Here is a 15244-nt window from a genome sequence, read left to right on the forward strand (position 1 = left end):
ACTGAAGCATCTGAATGAATCTTCCTTTAGCAGACGCTGACAATTGTGGAATTTTGTGGCTGAAGAATGAGGGAGATATAAATTTAGTGCTGGAGGTGAAGGTTCAAGCATGCCGGCTCCAGTCAGGATAAACTGAAGAATTCCAGACTGTGTCATTACTGTAGTAAAATACCAGGGAGATTTGCAGACGGAGCCGGACCTCTGCCCTCGGTCCCTGAAGATGGGAAGAGAACCTGTTACTGATAAATTACTGAGGATCAACCTCCCGGGCACCTGTAGCATTCATTGGTGTCGAGTAGTGAAACCCAACCTAGGTGATAATGTGGCGTCTGATAAGTTTTTCAAGTACCCATAACACCAACTCAGTACAGGTTTTTCACATATAACTATTGAACTCAGTTAGGTTTCTTGTATTTTTGTGGGTATTTTTTAATGATTTAAATACCTAAAGTAAAAGATTCCTCAAGTCTGTCAAATTTTATGGTGAATTTTTTTGTGAATTTGAGAGATAATTTTCTGAATATGCTGGATAAACCTCATCAAATGGATGTTCACATGTCAACCCACAATGCATGGTAATCAGTGGTAATTAGTTACTGTAATTTAATTACATTAGTCCTTGAAAAAGTAATTTAATTACATTTACTTCTCATGTAGTTGAACTAAATAGTGTGTATGGATTGTAGATCAATTATATTTAATACAATAGTGGATTTAAAATTTAAAGTCTAATGTTAAAATGCAAGTTTTTATGTATCATTCTCACTTGAAATACTTTAGTAAATTAATAAGATTAATGGTTACCTCTAGTGTAGTTTACAATTTTCAATATTAATTTATACATTAATACTTAAAAAGCACATATTAATGCCTGATTATGCAAAACCTTATTCTACATCCTTAATCCTACACAATTCCTATCAATACTTAGACTTAATAACTACTTTACTAAGTTTTAATAAGCAGTAATTAGGACTATATTGAGGCAAAAGTAGTTAATAGTTAATAGTGAAAACTGCACATTAAAAAGTGTGACCAGAATAAGTTATGTATTTTATTTGAGCCGTTTCAAGCCTATCTTTGTGCTATTTACTAAATAGGATTTAGAAACAGAGGTGTAAAGAGTAGCTGAAAGCCATACTTGAGTAAAAGTACAGATTCCTTACTGTAAAAATTACTCCACTACAAGTTACAAGTCACCAATTTAAATACAACTTGAGTAAAAGTATTAAAGTAACCCAATTTAAAAGTACTTAAGTATTTTTACTCGTACTGAATGTTGGCTCAAAGATGCACTAGTCCTCAACACAAAGAGACATTGTAGGTCAGTGAAAACCAAGAAAGTTTATTTATGAGGTTTTACTTCCTAATATAGAAAAGAAATCTAACACATCAAAATTTTGACCTGGCAGAACAAACACAGATTAAACATAGTCATAGTCTTTTGACTAAAATTTAATTTAGTTTGAGTTATTTTTGTCATCTGAATTCATTTAGTTTTAGTCTAATTTTATTCAACTAAATGCCACGAGATTTTAGTCTACATTAAATTTAATTTAAACCCATATAATTTAAGTCTAGTGTCATTGTGGACTTAAATGTGCCATGCTGACAAATATATCGCCTAACTGTTGTTATATAAATATGGTAACACTGTACAATAAGGTTCATTAGTTAACATTAGTTAGCTGCATGAGTTAACATGAACTAATAATGAACTGCACTTATACAGCATTTATTAATCTTTGTTAATGTTAATTTCAACAATTACTAATACTTTATTAAAATCTTGTTAACATTAGTTAATGCACTCTGAACTAACATGAACAAACAATTAAAGCTTAAATTTTTATAAAGTAACATTTACAAAGATGAATAAATACTGTAACAAATGTATTGCTCATGGTTTGTTCAAGTTAGTTAATACATTAGCTAATGTTAACTAATCAACCTTATTGTAAAGTGTTACCAAATATTCTTATAGGCCAATCCTAAAAAAGTTATAATCTAAATATATCAAAAATTCCAGTATAGAGTCCAGTAGGTTGTTACAGTTAATATACAGTAACAGAAATGTGCAAATTAAAAACGTGAAGTTGTTCATTTGAAAGATTAATTGAAAACACATGTAGTAGACGTAACAGCACTATCTCAGATTAAGTGCACTACATTTCTTCACTCATGCATCCCTCTTTACAGTAAATACATTACAGCATACTTGGGGACAGTGAAATTGTACACTTATTATCAATCTTAGGCAATCAGTACAGGACATCGCTGGTTTATTTTGGCTTATATAGTAAGTTATATCAACCAGCTCAGGTTAGCTGATAAAGTAGCATCAGAGTATATAAAACATTTGTGCTTGCCTTTGAGTTGCGGGATGACCCTCCTGCAATCGCGCTTCACTTTTGTTTTGATTGCAGCATCACATGTTTAACAAAGGGTCCCTTGACAGAAGCAAATGTGATATGCATCCATATGTTTGCGCTTTATCTCTTCTCTCAGATAAGACGCTAACTTTTCTCTACAGTTTATGACATACGCAGCACGCAGATGTCCCGCTACGGTGGCTCAACGCAAGCCATTCAGCGTTTGACATCAAAGTACCGCGAGACCAGACTTCTCCATATGGATTTGATTCGCTCTCGCAGTACTTTGATTTCATACGATTGCCCTGCGTGGCGCCACATGAGGTCCCTCAGTTGTGTGTGTGCGTACCTCGCGACCACAGATTCTATCCATCATCACCCTCTGACACTTTCGTCTCGTTTTTATTCGCTGACGAATAAACAATGTAGCGAGTAACGTTAAGTTTCATTTCAAATGTAGTGGAGTAAAGAGTACAAATACACAATCAAAAATGTAATTGAGTAGAGAGTAAAAGTTGCTTATATTTTTGATACTCAGTACAAGTACAAAGTAGCCCAAAAAATAATTAAGTACAGTAACGAAGTACATTTACTTGAGTACTTTACACCTCTGAGAAAGTAATTATTAATAAAATACTTTTTGGAGAGAGTGATTTGTACAGTAATCTAATTACATGATTAAAGATGTAATTAGTAACTTTTAATCAGTAACTTTTTTGAGTAACTTACCCACACTGATGGTAATGTATGTGTACATATTAACATTTACATACAGTACTGTGAAAAAGTTTAACTATTAGATTTGTTGTTTTTGCAATAATATAGTGATTATATATATGAGTATTTCTCTTTATTACACTGAAAAAAAAATTCCACAAAAATGTTTTAATTAAAATGTACTGCTTATTTAAGTTCAACTTACCTACCAAAATCAAATAAAATCGACTTAAAAATGCATGAAACATTTGTTAAATAATTAAGTAAATATGTCAAATTATTTTTATTTTAGAAGTTAGATTTATTTTAATTGTTTAGGTAAAGTCTAATACTTTTTTGAATATTGAAGATTTGCTGTCCTAAAAATATTAAATAAATCTTATTTTACTATTGTATGGTAGATTGTATTTACTATTTGTTACTTTCTTTAACATGGTTGTAAGGACTTACTCTTAGTGTTTTAAATGGCATTATAACACAAAATTCATGACTGACTATAAGTCATTGAATAAAGTTGATTCGGCACAGAAACGCACACAAAACCATGTTTTTGACATGAATTGTCAGTACTGTGGAGAGAAATAGGGGAGACCGGGGCTGGTTGTCTCATGGGTTGGTTGTCACACTGCTTATTCCAGACATACTAAATGGCACTGTGGTACAATTTTGATATCAATTTGTTAGCCTTTAATAGCTTACTCATTTGCACTTGAAATTTTGCTAAAACATTGAGGTTAGGAGACAATTTTTAATTTTTATAGGTCAGAGTAAATTTTCATGTTGGTGTTGTTTTTGTGTTGAGATCTTGTAGGATATTAGTCATTCAAAAACAAAACACTCATTAAAAAGCTAAAAGTAGTAGCTTTATTTTGAATCATCTTTTAGCGATCAAGTTAAAGCCGTGTGACAGCTAGCTTAGCATGTTTGTCAAGCAGTCAGTTGGGGATGGTTGTCTCATAGCTTGCGGGGTTGGTTGTCACATAAGAATATTGGACATGTAGACCTTTTAAGACTGTTTGTCTGTTTGTTTGTTTTTGTTTGATGTTAAAATAAAATAAATAAAGCATTAAATAAAGACGTTTTAACACTAAAAATTATTTCATTTTATTTCTCAACACAGTAGACAATAGGCTTTATGCCCAGCTGCACTACTTCCTGAACTTCAGCCAGCTTCTTGTTTCATGTCTTCCATTATTGGACAAACTGATTAATCCAGGTGTGCCTGACCTCAGGAGTCACAATAACAATAATCAGACACACCTGGATTAATCAGTTTGTCCAATAATGGCAGACAGGAAACAAGGAGCTGGCTGAAGTTCATAGTCCAGCTGGGCATAAAGCCTATTCAAGTAACTGATCACCCACTTTAATCCCATTGTTTAAACATAAGGGGCATTAATAACAACTATCATAGGGTTGAATTCATATTAAAACTTATTTGCAGTTTCTAGCTTAAAAAACTAAAAAGTTACGCATTATCTTTTCAGATCCCAATTTATCACTGAAATCCTATTGAACCTCTATAGGGACAACCAACCCCGTGATGGGATTGGTTGTCACATTGTGTCAGAGTGTCTTTGATGGTTAATTACTTCCAATACAATCAAAATTACAATACAATCAAACAGTAAAAAGTATACATATTTAAAGCCAAGACTCCAAAGTTTCATTTCATGTAGGAATTACTGCTGAAAGATTTTTTGAAGATGAGCAATTCATGCATGAGTAAAAATTGTGACAACCAACCCCGGTCTCCCCTACAATAAAATGTGCTGAACAGGGAAGTCACCTGAATGATGACTTCACAAAATTATAATTTACAACAAAACAACATTAATAATATATGAGCTTAAACCTCTATGACATTTTATTAACATTATATTTAAGTAGGTAAAGTTCTTATCAGTTCTTATTCTGTGAAAAAGCATAAATAATTTAAATATCCGTGCACAACGGATTATGGGTATTCTTTACATTAATGTCTCTAACGTGCATTTCTATCCACAGTAAATGGACGTAGCATTTTTGGGTTCATAGGAGTAAAGTTAGAGTGATTTATTTGTTTTTTTATTTATCTGATTACTTTGTGATTACAGGGATGAAGACCCCTGCTGATGGAGATCTGCCACAGCACCATCACAGCATTCAGATGGCCTTCATCCACCTGCCGATAAACAGTTATATACACAAGCATTTTTTCCATGTATGATTATTACAAATGGGAAACCCAGGGGTTTTATTTAGCATCGAAGGCATTTTGCTCTTAATATAGATAGATTAATACTGTATGAGCTGTGGCATGTGAAGTTCAATCTGTCACATACGCTCCTGTGTCAATACAAGAATCTTAAAGAGTTTGTCATGCCAGTCATGATCCACATTGTAAACTTTTATATAATATAGTGAACTTTAAATATCAAAAATTTATATTCATTACTCCACAAAAGCTCAATCACACATGCGTCTTTGTCAACACGACTTTACTTGATGAAGGCCACATGTCGGTCAAAACGTTGTAATGTAAATTAAAGTAGTCAAAAATAGCAGTGTGCCCATCCTATACTGTTTATTAAGCTTTGATAGTTTTTTATTTGATTGAACTTCTGCTGATTTTTTGGGATGTATGTGCATGTCTTTGAATGAATGTATTTTTATTTTCAGCTTAACCCTTAGGTTACATTACAGCTCTTTTCATTTTGGGATTCATTTTTAAAATGACGTTGTCCTGACGCGTTCCTACAGTCAAATTCTTTCATTTTATAAACAACATTGACATTTATGACACTGGACCTATAAGTTGCATGGGTATATTTGTAGCAATAGCCTACAATACATTGTGTGGGTCTCTTTCATGCCGAAATCATTAGGATAGTATCATGTGTCATGAAGATATTTTGTAATTTCCTAACGTAAATATATCAGAAATGTATTTTTCATTAGTAATGTGTGTTGTTAAGTAATGTGTGTTCTTAATATTTAGATTTTTTGGCCCCCTTAGATTCCAGATTTTTAAATAGCCAAATATTGGCCCATCCTAACAAACCACACATCAATTGAAGGCTTATTTATATAATACATTTTTAAAAAATTACCTATATGACTAAATTACTCTTATGACGTAAACTAACTAAAACTACACTGTAAAAAAATTCTGTAGAAATTACAATGTTATTGCAGCTGGGTTGCCGGTAATTTACCGTAGATTTACATTTATGGTATTTACTGGCAAGAGTTCAAAGTTAAATAAATGTTAAATATTTACAAGTCTTTATCTTTACAGAATAAAACTATACAATAACAGCCTCATGCAAAACATTCTGGGAACCAGAAATCATCATCAACCTTTTTCTGTTTTTTGCTTCAGATTTTGTTTCCCAGAATGTTTTGCTTGTTATTTTAGTTTTACTCCGTAAAGACAAAGACTTGTAAATGTTTAATGTTCATTTAACTTTGAACAAAATGTTGGCAGTAAAAAACACAAATTCAAATCCACGGCAAGTTACCGGCAACCCAGCTGCAATTTCTATGGAATTTTTCTACAGTAACTCATGCATGAGCTTTTAAATCAGTCTACTGTATGTCCAAAACTTTTAAATACTAAACAGGACATGTTTTTTTTTTAGAAAAATATTTTATTGTTTGCCTTAATATTTTTGCATTACAAAACCTTAACATGACAACCCATCACATCTAAAATAAAACGGCAATATTACAAAACTGCAACTTTTTCACAAAAAATATGTAAGGTTGCACACAATGTACAGTTTGTTTGTGCTTGAATGCAGCTATGGTATATTTGAAGAGCTTAAATGCAAAACCTGACATGTTTTCATATAAATCAGCATTTTTATCAGACTCTAATGGATTGTGCCAAAAAAATGACCTGATGCCGGGATTAAGTGGATTTGAAGTGAAAGTATTTGATGGACGTATAATACGTGACAAGAGCATTCAATTAATATCATTCTCACTTTTAACAGAGGTGGCATTTAGAGGCTTTTGCATCCAAGCTCTTCATATGTGTGTGTGTGTATTATTCAGTTTTGTTGATCCGTCCCATCAGAGAGACTTTGATAAACATCAGGACATTGGGCAGCAGCCTGCTTCCTCGTGCTTTGACAGAAGTGATATCCTGGAGAAAGTTTTAAAGCAGTTTTTGCACTGATATTTCTTGATCTCAGAGTGGGTTTGTAGATGTGCACGAAGGTTTGAACGGTCAGCAAATGCACGACTGCAGTGCGGGCAGGAGAACGGCTTTTCACCTGAAAGAATGAAAAGATGCACAGAAAGACAGAAAGTAATTCAGTAAAAAGCTATCTATTTTTTTAAAGTTAGGAAATAAATGTTTCTTCATGCAAAAATAAAAAAGATATTATTTTATATAATTTATGTAAATGAATATGGGCCATTCCACCAAATCTGTGCCATTTCTGTCCCCAGGAGATTATATGTCTAAAAATGCAAGAAAACTCTAAAATACATTTTATTATTAACCAAAGTGTCCTGCATGTTGATCTAACATCAAATTTAAACTATTATTTAAAACAATAAGAATCAAATCTGCACAGAACAATAAAAAACAATTTTTTCATCCGTCTCTCTACTCTATCTCTATACTTTACCTTTAAATATAAAGCATAAAACCCATTCAGATATCTTTATTTTTTGCATTTTTGTGTGGGTCCACATCCCATCTTTGTTTTGAATATATTTTTTTTTACCATTTTTGACATCATCTGGATCTTCTGAATGTCATGTTAAGATCAAAAGTTAGTTTCTCATTTTCTTTTCTGTATATTTTATAATATTGATGCTATGACTGTCAATCTTAATGTTCAGTCCTGTTACCTTTATTATTTCTTTGATGTTATCAGTTTATCTTAAAATAAAAAAGATAAATAAAATGTCTTCATGTTATTAGCACATTTTAATGTAGCCATATTTCATGTATTTGCTTAAAACTATGCAGCATTTTTGTCAAATCAACATATATTTTTATGTTACTTTAAGTTAAAAAATAAAGTTAAACAATTTCAACTGGATTTTATAAGTTGTCAACTTAGATAGTAGGTTAAATTAACTTTCAAAACCAAGTTGTTTAACTTCATGTTGCAGTTTTTTTTACAGTGTATTTCAAAAACTCAGTCCTGTTACTTTCAGCCCTGTTACCAAAAAGTCTCCATCCTCCATTAAGAAACCATGTTAAAATAAACAAGTTACCTAAGATTGACCATTAATCATTTTGAAAAGTAAAATATGTGTGCTATTAGATTTAGTGCTAAAAAATAATAAATAAACGTCAATTTTAACGAGTTACAATGCAAATGGCACCGATTTGGTAAAATGAATTTTAAAAATAAATATTTTAGGAATGGGTTTCTCCGCAAAACGTTCATCATATTTGGGGGTCCTAAGTTCCCATCATAAGGTTTGAAAACCCCTGCACTAAAGCACACTAAGCAAAATTAAATTTCTTTGTCTAAGAGGAGAATTTTATTCAGAGCATGTTTAGGTAAAATGTCTGACCCAGAATATTTCTACTAATAACTTTCTTTGTCATGTGACACGTGTTAACCAATAGAGTGTGGCATCAGGTTTGATGTCATTTACAGCTTTGGTAAAGCAAAAGTTTTCTTTGTTCAAACACAGCTGTAATTTGACTGCAGACACCATGTGGCCTACATGTATTTTCATTTTTGAAGCTATTATACTTTAATGTTTCTGTAGCTCAGTGCACTTTAAGAAAAATAAAAAATGTTGAGTAAATTTGTGCTTAAAAATGCAAATAAATCTCCCAACACTGTAAAAAAATATTTTCAAGAAAAAAATAATTATTTTCAGCTTTCAGTAAAAATATCTAAAAATTCTTAAATTAAGATGCTTTTTCTTGATGAGCAAAATGACCCAAGAAAATAAGTCTAGTTTTAGATCAAAAATATCAAACTTAAGTAATTTTGTGCATAAAACAAGTAAAAAAAAAATCTGCCAATGGGGTAAGCTAATTTATCTTGAAGTTTTCTTGAATTTAGTGTTTAAGAAAAATTTTCAAGATTTTTTTGCTTACCCCATTCGCAGATTCCTTTACTTGTTTTATGCAAAAAATCACCTGATTTTAACACCCTTGGTCTAAAAACTAGACTTATTTTCCCGGGTTGTTTTGCTCATCAAGAAAAAACATCCCAATTTAAGAATTTTTAGATATTTTTACTGAAAACATACCGAGCCTCTAAGGTGACATTGGAGCAAAAAAATCTAAAGTTTAGTTTCATGTGCTCACGCAAAACCTTCATGTGCAGAATTTTTTTTTAAAGTTTAGTTTCGCGTGCTCGCGTGAAACTATCGCGCGCTCGCGTGAAACTATCGCGCGCTCGCGTGAAACTTTCGCGCGCTCGCGTGAAACTATCGCTTTCACACGCGAGCGCGCGATAGTTTCACGCGAGCACGTGAAACCAAACTTTATTTAATCTTCGCTCCATGTCACCCTAGGGGCTCGGTAAAAACAAGACAAAAATACTAAGATTTTTTTTTCTTGAAAATATTTTTTTGCAGTGAATGTGGTAAGAAAAAAAATCTTGAAATAAGTTTACTTTTTTTTTAAACACAAATTTTCTCACCCCATTGGCAGAAGCACAAGTTCACTTAAATTTCATATTTTTTTGCCTAAAGACTTCCTAGACTTCCTTTGCTCATCAAGAAAACACATCTTAATTTAAGAATTTTAAGACATTTCTACACTCTAAAAATGCTGGGTTATTTTCAACCCAGCATTGGGTAAAAAGGGTTGAGCCCAGCAATTGGGTTAAATTAACCAGAAAATTTTATATTTTTTACCAACAATGGGTTAAAACAATGCAGCATTCTGGGTTAAAACAACCATATAACCCAACTTGCTGGGTTCGTTCCCTTTTATAAAAAAAAGTAATGCAAATTACTTTTTTGTTTACTTAATTTGATTTTAAAAAATTATGTAGTGAATTAAACTAAACGTAGTCATGTCGAATCACGCACTCTATGCGTGCGCACCTGAGCGGGTTTTAGTAAAAAAAAATGGAGATGGCAGGCCAGAGCTTGACATTTTTGTGATGGAAATATGCAATTTCTGAATGCAGAACTCAGTCATAAAAACACCTGCAAGGCCTGAAAGAGATCAAGCCTCAGCCAAGTAAGAAAAAGTAACGCAAAAGTAACATAAGAATTACTTTCCATGAAAAGTAACTAAGTAACGCCATTAGCTACTTTTTGGGGGAGTAACTTAATATTGTAATGCATTACTTTTAAAAGTAACTTTCCTCAACATTGTGGTTTAGTAAGAAAATTATACACTTTCCTTTTTCAAATCAGTAGTAGTTATTTAAAATTGGTCCTAAAAGTGTATATAATCACTGAACATACCTGTGTGTGTGCGAATGTGTCCTTGAAGTAACCATGGCCTGGAAAAGGCCTTTCCGCAGAGTTTGCACACACAGGGCAGCGTATGCGTGCGGATGTGCATCTTCAATGCTCCGAGACTGGCGTACTCCTTGTCGCAGTATTTACAGCTAAAGTACTTTTGACATTGCCACTCACAATGCAGCTTCCTCTGTTTGCTCATACTAGAGAAGGTAAAGTAAGATTTGTGACGGTCTAAACACCCATCACGTCGCTCCTGGACGCTGCTTGTGGTGCCAGCTTCTGATTGGGACAATGACACTTTATCTTCTGGATTTCTGTGGAAACGCTGGAATGATTGGGTAAACTCCGGGGTTGGGAGAACAGGGTGCATGTCTCGGAGGGGTACGGGGTAAGGGAGAGCCAGAGCTGGGCTGTCCATGGGCAGGCTTGGGTGGTACATCCCTGAATTAATAAGGTTCAACCTCAAAGAGCTGCTCGGTGCGGTGAACACGTGAGGCGGTGCAGGAAATGTGGGTTCATGGTGCAGCGGCTTGTGTTTGGTGCTTGAAGATTCGGTGTTCATCACCTCTGTGTGGAGATGTATAAGAAATACCATCAGTCCAAACTGTGTGACGTTTGCTAAATGAACAGGTCTACCTACTGATAAACTTTTGCAAGAATTATTTCATACTGACTGTCCTACATTTAGCTAAGATCCAAAATTTTAATGCTTCAAAGAAACCATACGTTCATCATGCAAACGTTCTGTAGTCAAATGTTCATCTTTTATTTAATTTTACCATTTCATTTTTATAAAAGAAAAGTTTTTTGTATTGTTTGAAGCATTAGGCATTCATTTCACAACTCATTTCACATTTGGGTGATTCTCAGGAAACCATTGAAACACCACGGCACTAATGATTTTAGCTTTAAAATGTGTAATATAGTAACATTAAAAAGCATCAGAATTAACACAATACTGTGTTCGACCTTGCACAATGTGTGATTTCAACATAAGAATTTATAATTGTAAATTTTATCTCATTTTCTGCTGAAATTCTCATTACCGCAATGTGTCCGGCTGTGTTTGAACATGCGTTATGTTGTAATTTAATCAAATTAACACAAAAATATTAAGAAAAAAAATACATGGATGTTTTGCTAGACTACTTTAGATGACAGAAAAAATATTTACTGAATATTCATGTATAATAATAATGAAGAAAAATTATGAAAATGATGTGTCCATGCCTGATGTTCTCATCCTCCGCAACACTTTTTGAGAACAGTTTAAGCACACATACAGAATTTTAATAAATTTTGATTTTGAGTGACCAAGCACATGGACCAGTTACTTCAAGATGGCTACCAGGTAAGATCATTTTTTTACAGTTAATTTGAAATAATGTCATGTCTTACACGACATTTTGATTATCATTACCGCAACAGATGCTTATTAAATGTTAATTTAATTAGTAGAAGCATAATACTTTGATTTTAAATGCATGTGCAGAATCTCCAAATTATGTTCTTTCAGGTTTGTCATGTCATTTTGAAAATATGTCGGTGTTGATGTTTTCTGACTGTTGCGGTAATGAGATTTTTTTAGGACAAATTTTTTAAATTATGTTACAAAAAGTGTTAAATGATAAGTAAACGTTTTTAAATTAATGTTCCCATTTACTCCAGACTTTGTTTTTCAATGCCTGGTGGGAAAAAAAGTAAATTTAAGCAATTTTTACATTTTCATGCTTGACATGTTTAAAACCAAGTTTTCGTGAGAATCACCCATTTGCATTATTAGTTCATACACACTGTTGACAACTCAGATATTGTCTTTACTTAAACAGTGACGTAAACATCACTTAATATTCTGAGTTTTGGAAATACTTAAATTTTTTTTAGTTAATTTAACTTTTAAGCGTATAAAATTAATTAAACTTAAACATTTAAGTGAAATGAACCTAAAATAAACAGTACATGTTACCCATAATCCTTCTTGCCTGAAAGCTTTGATTATTTTAAGAACTGATAAGAACTTTAACTACTTAAATATTTGTTAATAAAATCTCATAGAGGTTTAAGCTCTTATATTATTAATGTTGTTTTTTTCCATTGTAAATGCTCATTTTGTGATGTCACTGTTTACTTTTTATTGTATTTCTCTTCACATGTCAAAAATACAGCTTTGTGTGTGTTTCTGTGGAGAATCAAGTTTGTTCCATGACTGACTTATGAATTTTGTGTTATAATACAATTTATAACATTAAAAGTAATATAATTATAAATGAATTAAAAATAGAAAATCTTTGAACTTTGTTAACTAAGTGGAGATGATGGACAGAGCATTTAATATTACAAATGAACTTGCTAAATTATATTGGAATTACTAGAAATTTTAAGTTAAATGTACTAGTTTTAGTTCACACTACTTTTTAAGTAAATTATGTCCGTGTTTACAATGATAATCATTTAAACAAATTGGAACTATTTTAATTCAAGAAAGTATTGTTTTCCTAAATGAAACATTTAAATGAAGATGCCTATAAACACTGTTCGCCTTATATGTTTGTATGTTGAGATACAGACCAAAATGAAACCATCAGAAAGGCTAAACAGAGATTAACAAATACTAACTTCTAGACTTTATGGTATTGCGAGATAAAACAATCCTCCGTACATTTCTTTAGCTCTTCTAATAGGACCCTTCAAACCCAAAGCACGGGATAACAATGAGTCCCTCTTTTGTGGGTGATTTTGCACCTGCTATACTGTAGCCACGTTTAGGGGATCTGATCTGATTTTTTAATAGTCTGTCATTATCTAAAGCATATAAAACAGGCTAATCATAAAGATAACAGTTCAATATGAAGTCATCATGAATAAATGATGTTTCTAACAGTGATATTTTAAACTAATATAAATAAAAAAAACATTTATTCATCTACAAGTATTATGAAGTTGTTTAACTCTTCTGATTGGGAGACTTTAAACTTACAACTAAACATTCAACATTCATTTGTCACATATAGGCGAACTTCCAAAATGAATCATCCAAAATAGTAAATATACAATGCCATTACTCATGTTAAAACCCTAAAATCTGTTTTTATTGTAATGAATGTACTTATTATTCCTACCAATTTTGTTTTAATACAAGTCAAACTTTTGGACCAGTTGACTAAATTTAATATAGATTAGTAATTCATACAAACATATATTATTTAACAAATAAAGTGATATTTAGATAGAATTTTATATACAATTTATTATAAGATATTTAAAATATGACCTGTTTAACATTTATTTTAGTTTGGTTTTATTTTATAGGTTTTATGACAATTTTTGTTAAAATTTGAAACATATAAAACAATATGCCACATTTTTCTGAAAAAAAATCTAAGTTTCTCACAAGTCGGCATTTCTACATAATATTCTGTATATTGAATAATACATAAACTAAACTTACGTTTTATTACAGAACAAACTTTTGTAGCATTAAAAAGTTAAACTTAACCAACAGGTAACTTCTCGTAGATATTTAAATCAGTCTGAAAATACCTTACCGTGTTTTTTTGACTCCAGCACACCATAGTCAGGCTTCTTGTTGGTAAGGTGTTTTTTCACCAGGAAAGATCTTGGCATGGTACTTTGGCAAAAATTCCTCCTTGGTTTGTTTTCACTGAGAGATGGCGAGTTAACAAATATCTGATGCTTGGAAGTTGTCTTTGACTAAAGAAGCGAGTCAGGTGCAAGGCTGGACGAAAATTACCATAGACATCCCGCTGAGCCAATCAGAAGTGAAGGACAAGTGTAAAGGGGCGGAGTCACGTGTGTCGCGACATACCGCTGCGTAACAGGTGCATGCACGAGATGAAAATAGCGTCACTTGTTTTTATGAAAACATGTGGCATGTCTTCAAGTTTCCAATAAGTATCCTATTCTTTAACACTAGCTCTCTATTTATACATCTCGTGTGTGCTGGTTTAAGAACAAAATAGTATATATAGCCTATATAGTATATAATCTATATATTTTAGTTTTATATACAAGTCATTTTGATCGTGCACACGAGGTGTATAAATGAAGTTACAGAATAGGTTACTTACTGGTAAATTGAAGGCAGATATTGGAAACCGTATAGGGTAGTGTGATACTTTTTGAATTTAATTGATGGAAAAATGTCACTTTCTATACAAAATGTCCCCCTTTCTATACTTTACTGCTGCCCTAATAAAATAGTGAAAACCTTCCGAAAGTAAAGATGTATTAAAACAAAAACAAGAAGAATTTAATTAAATCCTCCTCTGATTTTTCTCTTACACGTGTTTGTTTTGTCTACAACGTCCATTAGCCATATAATAACTTCTTAAAGGAGCCTTCATCATTTATTCAGCTGGAACATCGTTTAACAGGTTCAGTTGCATGGGTAGTAATAAAACAATTTTGGCAATAAAACAAATTGGATCTCGTCAGACTGACAAATGTCTATTTTAACATTAAAACTCTCTTCTCTGTTATAGACTTGTATTTTAAAAACATTTATACTATAACAATAATATTGATTACATTTTCAGCAGGACTTAAACATAGGAAGAAACGCTTTTAGGAAACCGTACGTGCGCCGAGATCTGAAAAATGTGAAAGAGCCATGAGAATGTCGTCAGTGTATTCAATGTCGCCATCTAGTGTCTCTTTAATGTAATTACATATGCATCCCAGGTGAAAAAGTACACTAAAATACACTAAGTACACTTAGTAACCGTGCTATTTTCATTCAGTCA

At 32.3% G+C, this 15244-nt stretch overlaps 1 protein-coding gene across 1 annotated transcript; it reads right to left on the reverse strand.

The window, feature by feature from the left end:
- Positions 1–6711: 6711 nt before the first annotated feature.
- Positions 6712–14393, reverse strand: snai3 (snail family zinc finger 3). The gene is made up of 3 exons (XM_055216667.2): positions 14027–14393; positions 10482–11048; positions 6712–7351 (listed from the first exon to the last, which is right to left on the reverse strand). The coding sequence occupies exons 1-3, from the start codon at positions 14103–14105 to the stop codon at positions 7170–7172; spliced, it is 828 nt and encodes a 275-aa protein (XP_055072642.2). The 5' UTR covers positions 14106–14393; the 3' UTR covers positions 6712–7169.
- Positions 14394–15244: the final 851 nt, after the last annotated feature.

This window comes from Misgurnus anguillicaudatus, chromosome 21, assembly GCF_027580225.2.
Source record: "Misgurnus anguillicaudatus chromosome 21, ASM2758022v2, whole genome shotgun sequence".
NCBI classification, from domain to species: domain Eukaryota; kingdom Metazoa; phylum Chordata; class Actinopteri; order Cypriniformes; family Cobitidae; genus Misgurnus; species Misgurnus anguillicaudatus.